The 15,102-nt window shown below is 35.4% G+C and overlaps 4 protein-coding genes and 1 pseudogene across 4 annotated transcripts; 1 reads left to right on the forward strand and 4 right to left on the reverse strand.

Moving 5' to 3' along the window:
• Positions 1-1,027: 1,027 nt before the first annotated feature.
• On the reverse strand, positions 1,028-1,619 carry LOC109126563 (protein RALF-like 9 pseudogene; annotated as a pseudogene).
• Positions 1,620-3,860: 2,241 nt separating this feature from the next.
• LOC104714477 (mitochondrial import inner membrane translocase subunit TIM13) lies at positions 3,861-4,634 on the reverse strand. The gene is made up of 2 exons (XM_010431862.3): positions 4,411-4,634; positions 3,861-4,216 (listed from the first exon to the last, which is right to left on the reverse strand). The coding sequence occupies exons 1-2, from the start codon at positions 4,519-4,521 to the stop codon at positions 4,067-4,069; spliced, it is 261 nt and encodes an 86-aa protein (XP_010430164.1). The 5' UTR covers positions 4,522-4,634; the 3' UTR covers positions 3,861-4,066.
• A 537-nt stretch (positions 4,635-5,171) lies between these two features.
• On the reverse strand, positions 5,172-7,777 carry LOC104714478 (large ribosomal subunit protein uL3y). Its single transcript, XM_087464946.1, has 6 exons — positions 7,723-7,777; positions 6,852-6,937; positions 6,541-6,651; positions 6,140-6,444; positions 5,634-6,043; positions 5,172-5,545 (listed from the first exon to the last, which is right to left on the reverse strand). Exons 2-6 carry the CDS (start codon positions 6,934-6,936, stop codon positions 5,284-5,286), a joined length of 1,173 nt encoding a protein of 390 aa, XP_087321072.1. The 5' UTR covers position 6,937; positions 7,723-7,777; the 3' UTR covers positions 5,172-5,283.
• Positions 7,778-8,006: 229 nt separating this feature from the next.
• LOC104714479 (putative serine/threonine-protein kinase PBL15) lies at positions 8,007-10,411 on the reverse strand. Its single transcript, XM_087464947.1, has 5 exons — positions 9,850-10,411; positions 9,245-9,380; positions 8,983-9,119; positions 8,745-8,868; positions 8,007-8,655 (listed from the first exon to the last, which is right to left on the reverse strand). Exons 1-5 carry the CDS (start codon positions 10,291-10,293, stop codon positions 8,216-8,218), a joined length of 1,281 nt encoding a protein of 426 aa, XP_087321073.1. The 5' UTR covers positions 10,294-10,411; the 3' UTR covers positions 8,007-8,215.
• A 2,516-nt stretch (positions 10,412-12,927) lies between these two features.
• LOC104714480 (uncharacterized) lies at positions 12,928-14,515 on the forward strand. The gene is made up of 2 exons (XM_010431865.3): positions 12,928-13,387; positions 13,521-14,515. The coding sequence occupies exons 1-2, from the start codon at positions 13,065-13,067 to the stop codon at positions 14,473-14,475; spliced, it is 1,278 nt and encodes a 425-aa protein (XP_010430167.1). The 5' UTR covers positions 12,928-13,064; the 3' UTR covers positions 14,476-14,515.
• Positions 14,516-15,102: the final 587 nt, after the last annotated feature.

Consider the following 15,102-nt stretch of genomic DNA (forward strand, 5'->3'; position numbering starts at 1 on the left):
TCTTATACATTTTGGCAAACCCTAGTCATAACATGTCATGTAAATCTATGTTATAGCATTGCAGTTTTTTCAATGCAATGTGGACTCTGTACAACAAATAGTTTGCATTGTATAGCATACCAAAACCAATATTGATATAACAATGCACATGGTACTATATGTTGGCACATCTATAATTTCATGTATTAACGTTTATTATGAATACTAATCTAGTCAAGAATATCGTTATACAAACGACAATGTACATGTCTATTATAAATGATACTAATATATAACATTTATTAGTGACGAATAGCAATAATTCAATATGTGTATTACCCGGTCTTAATTACTTACCTTACGTACACAAATCTAACAGGTTTTAATCTCACTAGTCCCTGTGATCTCATTGTCATTCTTACAAATTACAAGAGTAGTTGTATGATATATCATATATGAACAGAACTATCGCAAATTAAACGTGCTTGGAAGAAATTTGCTGCATACAATATTTCTTCCTTGAAAGGTGTAAACATGCTCAATTGTAACTAAAACATGTGCTTGTTATCTTTGTCGAAATAATGAACCAACTTACCTTTTTTGTTTGTTTCGTAACAGATGACGTACTGCTAAAGCTTTTCGTGGGAACTTTAGTACAAAGAGGTTGGTGGTTGATGCATACAATATGTTCTGAAGCTCAAAAGAAAGCAAACATATCAATCAAATTTTGAAATTCATCGAGTACATACAGAACGAACGAGCACACGGCACCATGTATATATATATATATATGATGGTATGCATCATATTCTGATTCACTTCCAACCGAGAAGGTACTGAGAATATCACTACACCTATCTAATCGGATGCGTGCTAATAGAATAGTTTTCATTTTTTTTTTTTTTTGGCAAACATATAGTTTTCATCTTAAGAATGAATAACTCCATTTTTCAAATAGAAACTTATTGACATGTTTCAAACAAACTGAATAAATAATAATTAAGCTGAATAAAAATAATTAGAACTCGCTCAGATGCATGTACGTAAGTGAGCGGAAAAATATATTTTGTTAGATATTGTAAAATAAGTGATTAATTATAACATCATCTGAGTTACAATTAATTACAGAACCAAGAAAATAGACTGCAAATAATTGCAGTTAACAAGGGTAATATGAGGATGTCATGTGTACATATATAAAGATAGATAACCACTAACCAATCAGAAGGCTGTCAAAACATTCTTTATGATTAGGGAAACAAATTTGATGTTATATTATATATATATGCTCTCGGGGCGGCAACGATGGGTCTTGTAGCATCCTCTCGTGTAAGGATTTTTTACTTCCTTCTTCTTGCAGTTAGCTTTGTGCGCTTTGTCACAATTTATTTCATCATTTGTAAAAGCACCGTAATCTATGTATTTTTTTACTGATGCCTCAGTCTTCGTGGCTGCAAGAGCCAAGAACACTACCAGAACGAGAGATACAATGACCATGACACTTTTAGACATCCCCATATTACCTTTGTTTTATTTTATTTCCTCACAAACAAATATATAAATAAATAACAAAAGTAAACTCCGATTAGGAGTTCACTTTTATGTTATTTAATTATATATTTGTTTGTTTCGGAAATTGGCTCTGTGGTTATGAACAAGCGGTAATTGGTGTTTATATAGTAGTAATCAGATGGATTTCCAAGTTGGTTATATTTAGATGATGGTTAGTAACCACAAAGATTTTAGTAAATGAATGTGTTCCATACAATATTTATCTTGACGTTAGTTAATACCGTCTATTTAAAAACTGAAAAACAAAAAATAGTTTTCTAGAATTCAAATTAAAAATTTATATTAACATTTACCTATATATTAAACAATAGGGAGTTTTTATTTTATTTTTTATATTAAGGAGTATTTAAAGATGGCAAGCCTTTTCATCTTTTTAAAAAGGATATATAGTTAATTATACACTTACTTTATGTTGCTTTTACAGTTTAATCTTATACTTCAAATTAAATATGTCATCATAAGTAATATATGTATAAAATAGTTTTGAAAAAGTCGACTAAGCTGAATACAACTAATCGTCTAATATACTATCTAATCTACCTACACTGTCTGCATAATTGATTATTTTGCGTAATGTAACGGTCTAAGAAAACAGAGTTGATGATGTCTAAGTCTAACGTCTAGGCAGCCGTTTATTTTCAATGCCACTAGTTTTCAATATGTTCTACTTCAGAGTTCGTATTTAATTTGTATGAGAATCTATGTTTCTAAGTGAGCCTAAAACATATTTAGATTGTGTTTTAGTTTTCGCTTTTCTTTGTTGAAATCTATAAAACCTAGGGATGAATAATAGTACTGTTGCATATTTTCCCACAATTCTTGACATGTTATTGTGTCAAAAAGCATATATCAAACTGAATCAAAAACATAAGAAAGTGAAAATAGCTCGAAAGATTGTTTATATATCGAATAATAACTGAAATATATATTATATATGATTGATCATAACATTATCTGGTTACAATCTATCACAAAGCCAAAAAATAGGCAATAAAAGAATCTCATTAACAAATGAATATGAGGATGTAATATGTGTTTTACAGATAGCCAAAAGTGGTACTCCAACTCAGAAGCCTGTCAACATATTCTTAATTGATAGGAAACTAGTATACTGTATGCTCTTGGATTGGTTGGTTGATTCAGTTTTTTGCACCACCTGGAGCGCGACGGCAACGTGTGCCCATTTCGCATCCTCTCTTATAAGGATTAGCTTCTACCTTCTTGCAGGATTCAGGGCGCGCTCTGTCACAGTTTCTAGCATGATCTCCACGATTCATGTCGCCATAATCTATGTATTTTGCCTCAGTCGTGGTTGCTGCAAGAGCTAAGAACACTACAAGGGCGAGAGATAGAATAACCTTGACACTTTTAGACATCCCCATTTTATTTTTTAGTATTATTTTGTTATTTTCCAAATATATTAAATAAATAAATAATTTTTTAAAGAAACCCCGATTAGGAGCTCAGTTTATTTTATTTATCTATTTAATTGTATTTGGAGTTGGCTCTGATGGATTATGAAGAAACGCTTATTGGTGGTTTTTATAGTAGAGAAGAGATGGATTTCAAATGTTGCTATATTTGGATGATGATTTGTTACCACATAGTTTTTAGTCATTTTTCCTTAAAATTAAGACTCGGTAAAATAATCCAAAATGTTATCTCTGGCAGTGACTCTATAATTAGCTTCTTACCCTCGAAGAATGAAGGTTTTAATTAAGGCTAAAAACCCGTGGTCAAATTTACCATTCCGGAACTCGAATATTATCTCTTTTTAGTAGAAGCTAAAATTGTAATAATACAGTCTTGACTTGGATTGTGGTAATGAAGTTTTATTGAATCAGTTGTGATGTAAACCAACCCACAGCTAAGCTAATCATGCTACTTGTGATCATCATGTTCAATAAGTCCAAAGAGAGAGATCTATAGATGGTGATTGGATGGATACTAATCAATAACTCATACATGTGTGCCAAAACAACAAAGTCAAAAACAGGATCAGCATCAATGTCTCGTGTGAGGTTATGATTTTGTACATTGTTGCAGAATGTTTGTAGAGACACAAAGCAAGAGACGTAAGGATCATACTATTCATAGAAACGTTTTCACTAAGGTTATTGCCACAAACTTCAAACGCCAAAGAAAAATTAACACAGTGGATTCTAAACTTGGAACTGACCTCTAAGCAAAATTGGACAATAACATCAAACTAAGTATACACCAACCCAACAACATTCCAAAAGAGTATAGATTCCGATGCTACTACTCCTAGAAGCATACACAGAGCAGAGACACAACATGACCCCAAGTCACTGAAACATGTTTTTAAATTAACCACTTAACGACAACAACACAGAAACCATTCTCGAATAAAAACAAGTTGATAGTTGCAAATCTCTCTCAACTATTAAACCAATGTAAATTTTGCTGTCTTCTTCTAATCTTGAATAAAACATTTTGTTTTTTGATATAAATAAAATCATAAGAAAAGAAGAGATAGTAAACTATTTGATCATCAGTGTTGTTTGGAGAAAAGAGATCGACTTATGATTCCAGTAGCTTCAATGTAACGATCAACGCATCTAGAAACACAGCTACTCTCACTCCCTCCTAGGCTTGATCCTGGCTTCGTTATACACTTTTCGAAACATTTTCCCCTCAGAGTCTGCAACACAACCACAACCAACAAAAACAAAAACTCAAAACTTTTAATTACAACAACAAGTGTCTACTTTTGTCGGATAAATAAAAGATCAGATCAGTTTGGTCGGAAAAAAATTTCAACTTTTGTGTACTAAAAAACAAAAGCCCTCAAATTTGATTGACGATTTCGAAGATTAGAAGAAAAAGGAGACTGACCTCGATGAACTCTTCGGCGTAAGCTTGAGCGAGTTGTGTCTTGACTTGTTCCATCATTGCTTCAGGCGATGGCGAAACACCTCCCATCGGCGGCGCAGAGTACGAATCCATCTTTTTCTTTTTTCTTTTGTCTCTCTGAAGTCTCACAAGCTTCGATTGATGAATGAGAAACCCTAAAACTAAAACCCCTTAAGGCTCCAGCTACAAAAATAGCTTAAAGAACATCATCATCGGACTAGGTTTTGGTATATTGGGCCTTAAAGCCCTTTTTGTTCAATTCATTAATGGGCCTTCCTTCATTCGTATCCTGACCTATTTGTTCATTTCATTATCTCAGTATTATGATGTTGTTACCAGAATACTGAGATAAGACCGAATCAACGGAGTAACCATTCTCGAAAAAGACCATGGCCGTGTGCCAAAACAAGATATCAAAAAATAAGATGAGCAAACAATATCTAGTCAGGTTAGGGTTTTGTACATTGTCGCAAAATGCTTGTAGACACAAACCAAATAGACTTAAGGATCATGAAAGGATCATACTGTTCATAGAGCCAAGATTATGATGACGCTTCCACTAAGTTCATGCCTCAGACCTCAAATGTCAAAGATACACAACAAGACCCCCAAGTCATTTAAACATGTTTCAAGATGATAGTTGCAAATCTTCAACTACTAAACCAATAAAATTTTCCTATTCTTCTAAGTTCTAATCTTGAATATAACCCTTTGTTATAAACCGTAAGAAAAGAGAGATAGTATTAGATAAAAAAAACTTTAATAATATCCAAAATAAGGGAACAATCCAACCGTCAAAACTCGAAAAGCCAGATAATATTTGAAAACAAAACAAATTTTTTGAAATTAAAAAATCTAAGCTTTAATGGCTCTTCCATAAAACTTGGCTTTCTCTTCAGAAGTCTGGAAGCGACCGTGTCCTTGATTGGAAGACCCGTCAATGAACTTAAGACTGATCACCTCTGTAGCAACCCTAGACGTCTGCTTCAACATAGTTTGTCTCAATGTCACCACACGTTTCTTAGGCCCAACGCAACCTCCCTTGATCATCAAATAATCTTCCTTCACTATGCCATAGTGTGGAAATCCTCCCATCGGTGTGATACCCTTCACGGTTCTGTCAAAAGGAAAACAGCACATGAGCACAAGTCCAGTTCACTACTACACATATGACCGAAACATACCAAGATTGTGTGTTTAATTACCTGTCGAACTCAGTCATGGCTAAGTGAGTCTCTTGGCCAACCTTGCCAACACGATAAATTTTCTTGTTCATCTCAGTACGGTGGTGGTACCCATTCTGACCAGCTCTAGCCACAGTGTAGGAGACTCTAGCTGGATGCCAAGCTCCAATACAAGCCACCTTACGAAGCCCACGATGAGTCTTCCTTGGAAGACGGGTCACACCCCATCTTGTAACCACACCTTCGTAACCTTTTCCTTTTGTAACACCGATTATGTCAATCATCTCATCTTTCTGAAAGATAGCATCAACAGGGACTTGCTTCTCGAATAAGCTGCAGGCATAGTCAACCTTCTTCGCTATATCCCCACCATTAATCTGAATCTCACTCAGATGTGCCTTCTTCTGCTTCAGCCCTTTCATTTTCCTTATCTGAAGCATATCAAAATTTAATCAGAATACGAATTAACCATAAATTTAGAGATGTTATGATCCACCATAATATAGCAAATGAGAAAGATGAAGCACCTGGGTGTGAGCAAGAACTCTGATGACAGTGCAGTACTTCTTCATCTTCTCCAACTGACTTTGAATGTCTTTTTTGCCTTCTTCAGTTTCATGTTTCTTTGAGTATCTGGTGAAAGCCTTCTTCTTTGACTTGGCCCAGTTCTTGTAGAACCTCCTCCTCACTTCTTCGCTCAAATGCTGAGCCCACACAGTGCATAGAGAACGCAGACCACGGGGTGTCTTCACATACCCTACCACACCAACAACCACCATTGGAGGTGTCTCAACGATAGTCACAGCTTCACATGTTTCCTTCTTGTGTAGCTCTGGCAAGAAGAACATTAAAAAAGATAAGCACAAAACCAGATGAAATAATTTATGTAGTGCTGTGACTCATTAAAGAAAAGAGAGTGAGAACGCACTTGATCCAGGCTTCTCGACCTCTCTGACAATGTGAGTCATCCCAGCTTTGTAACCCAAGAAGGAGGTGAGCCTACAAGGCTTTCTTGGGTCATCCTTAGGGAAGGCCTTCACTGAAAAACATAATCAAGAAATACCAGATCAGAACCACAAGATATTGCTAAATTAAGATAACTCTCAAAACAAAGCTCAGGACATAAAACAGAAGCTTACACATAACTCTAGATACTCAAAAACATTAAATGTCATACACTAAGTAAACAGAAGCTGCAAGAAATTGGTTAACAGATGCAAATAGGCTTTTATAAGTTACCTTTTCCACGATGTCGGGAAGCCCTTTTCCTAGGAAGGAAACCCAAAGAACCATGTCTTGGATGCTCAAACTTTCTGTGAGACATTCTTTAAACCAGAAACAAAACAAACACTAGAAAATAAGATGAATTATAAACACACAGAGATAACAACAAACCCAATCCTATGATATAATCATAGCAATCTCAACATAAGAGTAACAAGAAAGATGCAATGAGTCCAATATACATAAAGCAAAAAAAACTCATAACAATGAACACAACGTATTACGAAATTACAGCGTTGTACCAATAGACAAAAACTCTATAGCAAGCTAAACAGTGATGCGCAAAACAGATTAAGAAATAAACAACAAGATCGGAGAAACAATAACAACATAACAGCAATGACAATTAAGTACCACCAGATTTAAAAGTTGGATACAAAACTACATAACAGCAATCAAATCAGCTAACGTACCAAATAAAAAAACAGAACTTTATAGATAGCTAGAACAACAACAGAAGATACACTCTCAAGAAATCTGGAAATATGAAACGAAATGTTCCCTCGATCAAAGGCCTATGGCATCATTAAGATAGCCAAATCTCAAGCTCATTAGAGTGTTTCTAACCAGAAACCAAAAAAAATGGTTTCTATCAAAAGAGCAGATCAGAGACTCCGGCCTTGATTTTATAATGGTTTCCGAGGGTTATCATTCCGTTCATAAACCAGAACAACTTGAGAACATAACCAAAACAAACATATTTACATCATACACCAAGACTTAAGCAGCTAGAGAAATGAGAAACAAAGAGATCAACGTATACAAATCATGGGTACGAGACAAACCAAGTTCACGAAGCTTAGATCGAAAGAGAAGCTTTGTGTACCTTAAAAACTTAACTAGGCGGCGTTATGAAGAGAGAAATTTAGGTTTACTGTTTAAAATGTACAACGGACTAGGGTTTTTATACTCTCTTGGCTTAACCTAGGGTTTCTGAATTGTGATGGGCTCGAATCCGAAATAATTATGGGCTTGGATTGTGGTTAAGTTCGTTCAAATAGCCCGGCCCATTAAATGATATGATATTAATTAGTACTAGATGTTCCAGTTTGATCTACATAGTACAACCATACCAAAATAATTATGATCTAAACATTTTGGAGGTAAATCTCATAGCTAATTTGATTCAATATTTTTATATAAAACCTGTGGGATCACAAATCGATTACATTTATATTTAATTGCATCGTTCTTAATGGAAGTCATAGTACTCTCATTGATTATGTCACACTTTGATATACGTATGACCATATATAATATGCACACAACACACACACACGACATGTTATTTGTTTCTTTAGGGTCATTAAACCCTAAGTTCAAGATCTTAACGAACCCGGAGCTGATTTCCTACCACTCCGGTTATCCCTATCCCCTCGAACCTTCGGCGAAACCTTCCCTCCATGAGATTTAGGAGACAAAGGCCAATGACCAGAAGAAACCGCCATGTCCTTGTGATGTATGAGACTCTCTAGAGTTTCCACAACGGCAAGCATCTTGGGCCTGTCTTTAGGGTTAGGGCTCACACATTGTAATGCAAGAAGAGCCGTATCTTTAGCCGCCTTGACTGAGTATTGTCCCGCGAGCCTCGGGTCCATAACGCATCGGAGACGGCGGCTGCTCGTTAGGTAAGGCTTTGACCAGTCGATGATGTTCTGTTGGTTTTTTGGTCTTGACTTTTCGGTGGCTCTTCTTCCTGTTAGGAGCTCGAGTAAAACTACACCGTAACTGTACACATCACTCTTTGTCGTTAAATGCCCTGAAAATATTGCGCTCCCATGCGTTAGATAAAATTGATCGAAGGAAATTTATTGATAACCATGCAAGGAAAAGACAAGTGTTGTGTACCTGTTGAAACATATTCAGGAGCAGCATAACCATAAGTGCCCATGACTCGAGTTGTGACATGAGATTTGGATCCTTCTGGTCCCATTTTCGCCAAACCAAAATCTGATAACTTCGCCGTAAAATCCTTGATTTTTTTTTTAAAAAAAGCACATCAAATTAATAAATAATTTTCCTAATTAAAAATTTAATTATATACTACTAGTTATTAATTTTCAAGCTGAAAAATAATTAAAATTACCGAATCAAGTAGGATATTAGAAGTCTTGAAATCGCGATAAATGATTGGACTCTCCAAATCATGCAAAAACGCCAAACCCTTAGCGGCTGCGACAGCGATCTTCAGCCTCGTCGCCCACGGTAGTGATAGTGAAATCCCTGTACGATAGATGAGGACTCATTTACACAATTAGAAAACTAAATGAAATACTGATCACTTAAATAAATATATATGCGAATGCGACCGCATACTATATATATATAATTATTAAAAATGTTCATACGTTTGAAGAGGTGATTTTCTAGGCTACCACGTGGCATGAACTCGTAGATGAGGACTCGTTCCTCCTCCTCGCAGCAGTATCCTATGAGTTTGACTAAATTCGGGTGCTTTAATTGTCCAAGAAGTATGACTTCAGACTGCAAATGAACCATAAACAAATCTAAATTAATTATATTCTTAGAGACTAAACTAAGAAGATACGTGTATAAGTGTATAACAAAGTGGTCTCACCAACTATTATATCATACCAACAAGAAAAATATTCTGTTACGATGTACGTGACACCAAAAAAGAAACGACAAGATTATCATATACGTACTTAATCCATATTATTATAACCAAATACATTTTTCAGTATAGTTTTATACCCTTAAGTATTTAAAGATAAAGACATGAGTCCAAAGGATCTTTGACTTCGATATATATAAATCATGAGGAGTGGTTTTGTTCTATAAGAATTCTATTTTTTGGATGCCCCATAGTTTAAACTATATATGCGTAATCACTAATCAAATATGCCATAATTAAAAACTATAAAATAGTAACAAGTGAAAAAAAAAAACTCAATAATCAATCAGGCATGCAATTATTGGTAAACGTTCTTACAAGCCATTCACGATGTCCTTGAAGTCCTTCAATGTCCAATAACTTGACAGCAACCGGCTGAGCCTTTAGGCTTTGTCGGAGATTTTCATCCATATAACCTTTATACACTTTACCGAACCCACCTTCTCCAAGAAGATAGTTCGCGGAGAAACTCTGAGTGATCATCTTGAGTTCACACATTTGAAAATCCACTAAATCGGCTCCGAGAGTCTGTGCAAGATCTTCGTTGATCCTAGCCGATGAAGAACGGCTTAGATCAGCGAAAGAGAGTCGCCGGAAGGAAGGAAGTGGTCCGAGATGGTTCTTAGAGAACTCTGATCTCGAAGGTCGGCAACGGCTGAGATTGCCGAAGACGGTTTGGTCATCGACCGAGCAGCAGTTTGAGGCAAAGGGTTTCCATAACGGTGATGATTTGGTGGATGCTGTTGTTGACGAGTCTCTCATCGGAAAAGAGGGTTTAACTCAATGTTTTTTTTTGTGTTGTACGTTTTGAAGTAGGAGTCAAAACGATGATGGATGGGTTGGGTCTTATTTATACATATGAGAAATATAACAAAGAAGTGTAAATATAATATAAATCATTGTATGTATAGGTTTATTGGTTAGTTTTATGACATTTAAAAATGCATATTACAGGATCAATCCGTATATTTGAATTTGGATACTCTGATCTAATGATATTTTCTTGGTTATAGAACATTACAAGTATATAGAATGCTCATTAAACCTAAGACGTCCAATAATCATCAAAGATTCAACTTTTGCTTTACATGTATTTAATTAATTTCATTTCCCTAAAAACAAGGAAAATGTAATTTCAACCGGTTTGCTAGCTATCTTGTACACTCACACAAATATATTATTTGAAAAGTATAATGATATGAAAGAAAATGTGAATATAGCGGTTTTGTTTTGTAGCTTTCCATTAAGGATAAGCTTATAAAAAAAAGATGAAGAGGCAAGAGTAGAGACGTTCTTTCTTCAACTGCCCTAACCACTCTACTCAAACTTGGGGTTTTGCGTCATGATGTCTTCTCTTTTAACTCATTGTAAAGATATGTAGATGTGTGTGTCACATTTAAGAATTGATATTGTTAGAATAACCTATTTAAAATCACGGACGAGTCTGGAGTTATAGCATAATAAATAAGTGTAATGGATTTGTTATATTAGTCAACAAGTCGGCGATCGATTTTATTGTAAGCTTTCGTCACTACATAATTCACCTAATGGTTAAATTAAAAGCTAAACTAAGTTTTTGCTCTGAAGATCCAGTTAAATTAAAAGAGAAAGAGCGATTACAAGAAAGTATACAATCGTAAATTCGTAATTAAAGATGTTGTTTAACCTTAACTTTTATAAGTATAGCACGCCAAAACGCTAATAGATGAAATAAATTAAATAACTCACAAAATCTTTCAATTAACTCATTTGAATTATATATTTACTAAAGACATTGGGGTAGATTCATTAAGTAAGATCCAGAGTTTGGTCATCGACCTGATTAACACAAAAATACAAGCATACATGTCGATATAATTCGTACTAGTTAACTTAACCTTTTACCAAAAAAATTCGTAGTAAAGTATTTATTATGGAGTTATGGTTATGGTTGTGGGTTTATAATCTGAACAAGAAATTTCCTCAACGGATACTTTTTGTTTTTCAGTTTTATTTACTTATTAATTGATTTCTGATAATTCTTTCTTGTGAAAAATCATAGGAGCAGTTAAAATGAGATAATGGATGATGTATGAAAAAATGGATAATGTCTACTAAATTATAATAATAATAAAAAAGCATTTCTATTACGTTTCTTCCTGCTCCACTGTTTCAAAATTATTGGCTTATTCAATTCCATCCTATTAAAAAAAACAAATCAGATATTGGATAAATAATTTCTGACTGATCTGCACTAGCTAAAAGTCTATATTATAATGTTGGTATAAAACACTATAAATGTATAAATTTATCGAAAAGCTAATATTCTAAAAGTTCCTTAACATATATATCTCCATATTTTCATATATGGTTATAGTTCATGACAATGTCTCTATGGACTTGGTTATGGTTCATGCATGGATATAGTATGGTTATCTGGTAAGAAAGTGAAGTATAACAAAGTAACAAAGCAAACGGATATTGATCGGTCTTTGGTTGACATGGGTCTTTGGTTAGCCCTCCTGATGAGACTTGAGGTCCTTACATCGATAGGATTTGCTTGCTCTGTATGGAGTGCCTTGTGGTTCCTTGAGTGCCGGCCGCCGAGAGGTAACAAGAAAACACATGAGATAAAACGTTCAGTAAACCGTTATTTTTGGAGTTTAATTTGGACATGGATGAACCCGGAACGTCCACTAAGTCTTGTAATTGTCCCCTTCTCATCTCTTGGCTAGCTTGGGAGAATTTAATATGTGAATGAGCACGGTTTTGATTATTAAACTAGTTCTTAAATAGGATCGGAATTCAATGAGGTTCGACCAAATTAGACGTTCATACTACTAAGTACTAACCATCAAAATTTCCATCTGTGTACTTTAACTTTACGCTAAGGATATCATAGGGAAATTGGTTTGTCTTATTCAAAATATTTTAAATCTACAATCTTATATGCTTTCATAAGAACTTTAGATTTATTAACACAATTTTCTTTTCTAGATTTATCTTTATTCCTTTTTTTTTCCCTCTTTTTAGCATCTCTTTAGTCATCCACTAAGTCAAAAAGCTATTCATATGAGTGGCTCCAGGCTACAGGTATCTCTATGATTTTCATTTCTTTAGTATAGTTTTACTCAAATAATTTACTTTAACCGATAATTTAACCAAATTTACGAAATATAAACCATACAAATTTAGAGACAAAAATCTAAATTTTTTGAAAGGAAAAGAAAATCTCTAATTTTGAAATTTTAATAATAAAATTAATTTACTGAGAGCTGATAACTTAAGAGTGGAATGTGACTCTTATAAATTAGCTTTATCTTTTTATGTCTTCTTTATGAAAACAAAGTTAAAAGACTTGCCAATCAGAAATTACTTGATTACACAACTTTACCCTCCACTATCAAAAGTTATATCGAGCCACCCCACTACTCTATAAAATCGTCGTTTTCACCCCCAAAATTGTTATCAAAATATAAATTAAACCCCTCAGATTAATATTAAAACCTGACAATCATAACTCACTAAATTCCCTTAAAGCTTCAAGAACAAAAATGTATGTGACGAGGACATTATCGCAGTACAGAAAATATCACAAGACGCTCTCGGAGGAGTCACCGGAAGGTCCGTTCTCTGGGGTTCTGGTTATTACAGACGAAGAAGCCGAAACAGAGGACACGTTCTGTTTCGGGATGTGTACGAGGACAAAAATCGAGAAGCTCCCGTTACCTCAAGACAAGATCTTATCAGTTGTTCACTTAGACAGTTCTGGTAACAGAGAGACTTCCGTTAAGAAGGTCTTGTTCATACCGGCTCTCGATCAACCCTTGTCTTCGAATCGGTATTACGTTGTTCACGCTAGAGGCAGACACAAAGGGTAAGATCCAAAAAAACACACGAGAATATCAATGTTCTAAGGCTTAATTTCAGATTTTAGTGCTGTGTTTAGTCTTTCGGTGATTAAAAAGGAAAAAACTAGTCTTGTGAACTCTTCTCGTTTTTTATTTCAGGAAAGTTTCTGTGTGTTCTAGAGAGATAGAGAGAGGGTTATGTTGTTTTCCAGATGTCTTGCATGACAAGAAACCTAAACCTTTGGATCCAAGAAATATATATCAGACGGTTAAGATCAATCGGCATCACGATCGGACGTTCTTTGCCAAATCTGTGGCACCAGACGGTACACCTCCTTCATTTCTCAAGAAGAAAGGATGGGAGCTACGAACCTCGAGGAGCCTACATCCGAGGAGACCTAGAGAAGCTCTAGGCTTAGACGATGAGCTACGAGCTCGTCTTCCTGCATTCGGATTTCCAGTCTCTACGATTAGGTCAGGGAGCGTGATAGTAGGAGAATGGTATTGCCCGTTTATGTTCGTAAGGGAGAATTGTAGCGTAAGTCACCAAATGAGGAAGTCAATGTTTTATAGGATCACACTTTCCCAATACTGGGAACGTATCTACCATTGTGAAAACAATGAAGCAAGCAACGATCTTGACGAGAACAGTGATGAAAACGAAGAAGAAGTGGTGAGAGTAGAGGCAAACGTCGTGAGAGAAGCCAACTATGTGAAGGGTATGGAGGCAGTTAAGGGGGAGAAAGAAGCGCATGGAGGGTTTTATTGGTATAGGCAGGTTCAAGGTTCACGAGGACCGGGGGAGAGGAGGAGGAAGACGGGTACAGGGTCTCCGGTGGGGCTGAGTTTTGTGGTAGTAGAAAGGATGAGAAGGGTAATGGAGGAAGGAGGGTGGGTGGGAGGAGGAAGGAAAGTGGTGAGAGTGGAGAGGGATGAACCAATTAAGGTTTCTAGAAGAGATTGTAGGAATCTGAATGGTAACAACGATAGAGATTGGAGGAGATTTGGGTGTTATGTGTTGGTGGAGAGTTTTGGGCTGAGAAGAGCAGATGGGGTTTTGTTGGTTAAATGTGTATTTAGACATACTAATAGATTGAGATGTAAGTGGGAGTAACTCTTCCTTTATGCATGCAATAAATTATACTTATACAGTATTACCAAAATCCCTAAGCATTGGACCTGCATGCTTATGGTTATGTTTTATGAAAAATATTAGTACCGCAGGTTTCCTAAATCTGTTTATGTACTGTTTTGTATACAAGTACGATATATACAGTATATATAAAGTTTGATAATGGCAACAAAAAATAAACTCGGCCAACAATTTATATCTTTACTTTATAATTATAAAGAAGACTCTAAACAGGCAAGGATGGTTACAGAGGTTACAAAAAGCAAACCATTACTAAACCTGCCGGAGAAAGAAGAAGTCCTCTACCACAACCCCAATCTCTAGCCACTTTGAACATTTTAAAGGGCATAAGAATGAACTCAAATTACTCAACACAAGGAGCCATACAATACAAGGACACCCCACACTATTCAACAAACAGAGGCAAAGACACTCTCTCATCAGTCATCATGAAAAATTCTATTAAACCATCGGATGAGTTGAGGCTATATAGGAAGTAGTCTTTAGATCATTCGTGAGGCTTTGAGCGATGAGGTTAGCACCTCTATTTGAGCAAGAAGTTTCGATATGAAGTCTTTCACATTCCAAGAATTGATTTAAAACTCATCA

The sequence above is a fragment of the Camelina sativa genome, chromosome 9 (assembly GCF_030686135.1).
Source record: "Camelina sativa cultivar CO46 ecotype springtype chromosome 9, ASM3068613v1".
NCBI classification, from domain to species: Eukaryota; Viridiplantae; Streptophyta; class Magnoliopsida; order Brassicales; family Brassicaceae; genus Camelina; species Camelina sativa.

What these genes read in the sequence shown, in the direction of transcription:
- LOC104714480 (XM_010431865.3), top strand. Translation starts at nt 13,065, where the DNA reads ATGTATGTGACGAGGACATTATCGCAGTACAGAAAATATCACAAGACG. An exon ending in GCTAGAGGCAGACACAAAGG is followed by an intron (nt 13,388 to 13,520) that starts GTAAGATCCAAA and finishes TTTTTATTTCAG; the next exon opens with GAAAGTTTCTGTGTGTTCTA.
- LOC104714478 (XM_087464946.1), bottom strand. Translation starts at nt 6,936, where the DNA reads ATGTCTCACAGAAAGTTTGAGCATCCAAGACATGGTTCTTTGGGTTTC. An exon ending in TTCCCGACATCGTGGAAAAG is followed by an intron (nt 6,652 to 6,851) that starts GTAACTTATAAA and finishes TATGTTTTTCAG; the next exon opens with TGAAGGCCTTCCCTAAGGAT. An exon ending in GCCATGACTGAGTTCGACAG is followed by an intron (nt 5,546 to 5,633) that starts GTAATTAAACAC and finishes TCCTTTTGACAG; the next exon opens with AACCGTGAAGGGTATCACAC.
- LOC104714479 (XM_087464947.1), bottom strand. Translation starts at nt 10,293, where the DNA reads ATGAGAGACTCGTCAACAACAGCATCCACCAAATCATCACCGTTATGG. An exon ending in AGAAAATCACCTCTTCAAAC is followed by an intron (nt 9,120 to 9,244) that starts GTATGAACATTT and finishes TCTATCGTACAG; the next exon opens with GGATTTCACTATCACTACCG. An exon ending in TCCTGAATATGTTTCAACAG is followed by an intron (nt 8,656 to 8,744) that starts GTACACAACACT and finishes CAATATTTTCAG; the next exon opens with GGCATTTAACGACAAAGAGT.
- LOC104714477 (XM_010431862.3), bottom strand. Translation starts at nt 4,521, where the DNA reads ATGGATTCGTACTCTGCGCCGCCGATGGGAGGTGTTTCGCCATCGCCT. An exon ending in ACGCCGAAGAGTTCATCGAG is followed by an intron (nt 4,217 to 4,410) that starts GTCAGTCTCCTT and finishes GTTGTGTTGCAG; the next exon opens with ACTCTGAGGGGAAAATGTTT.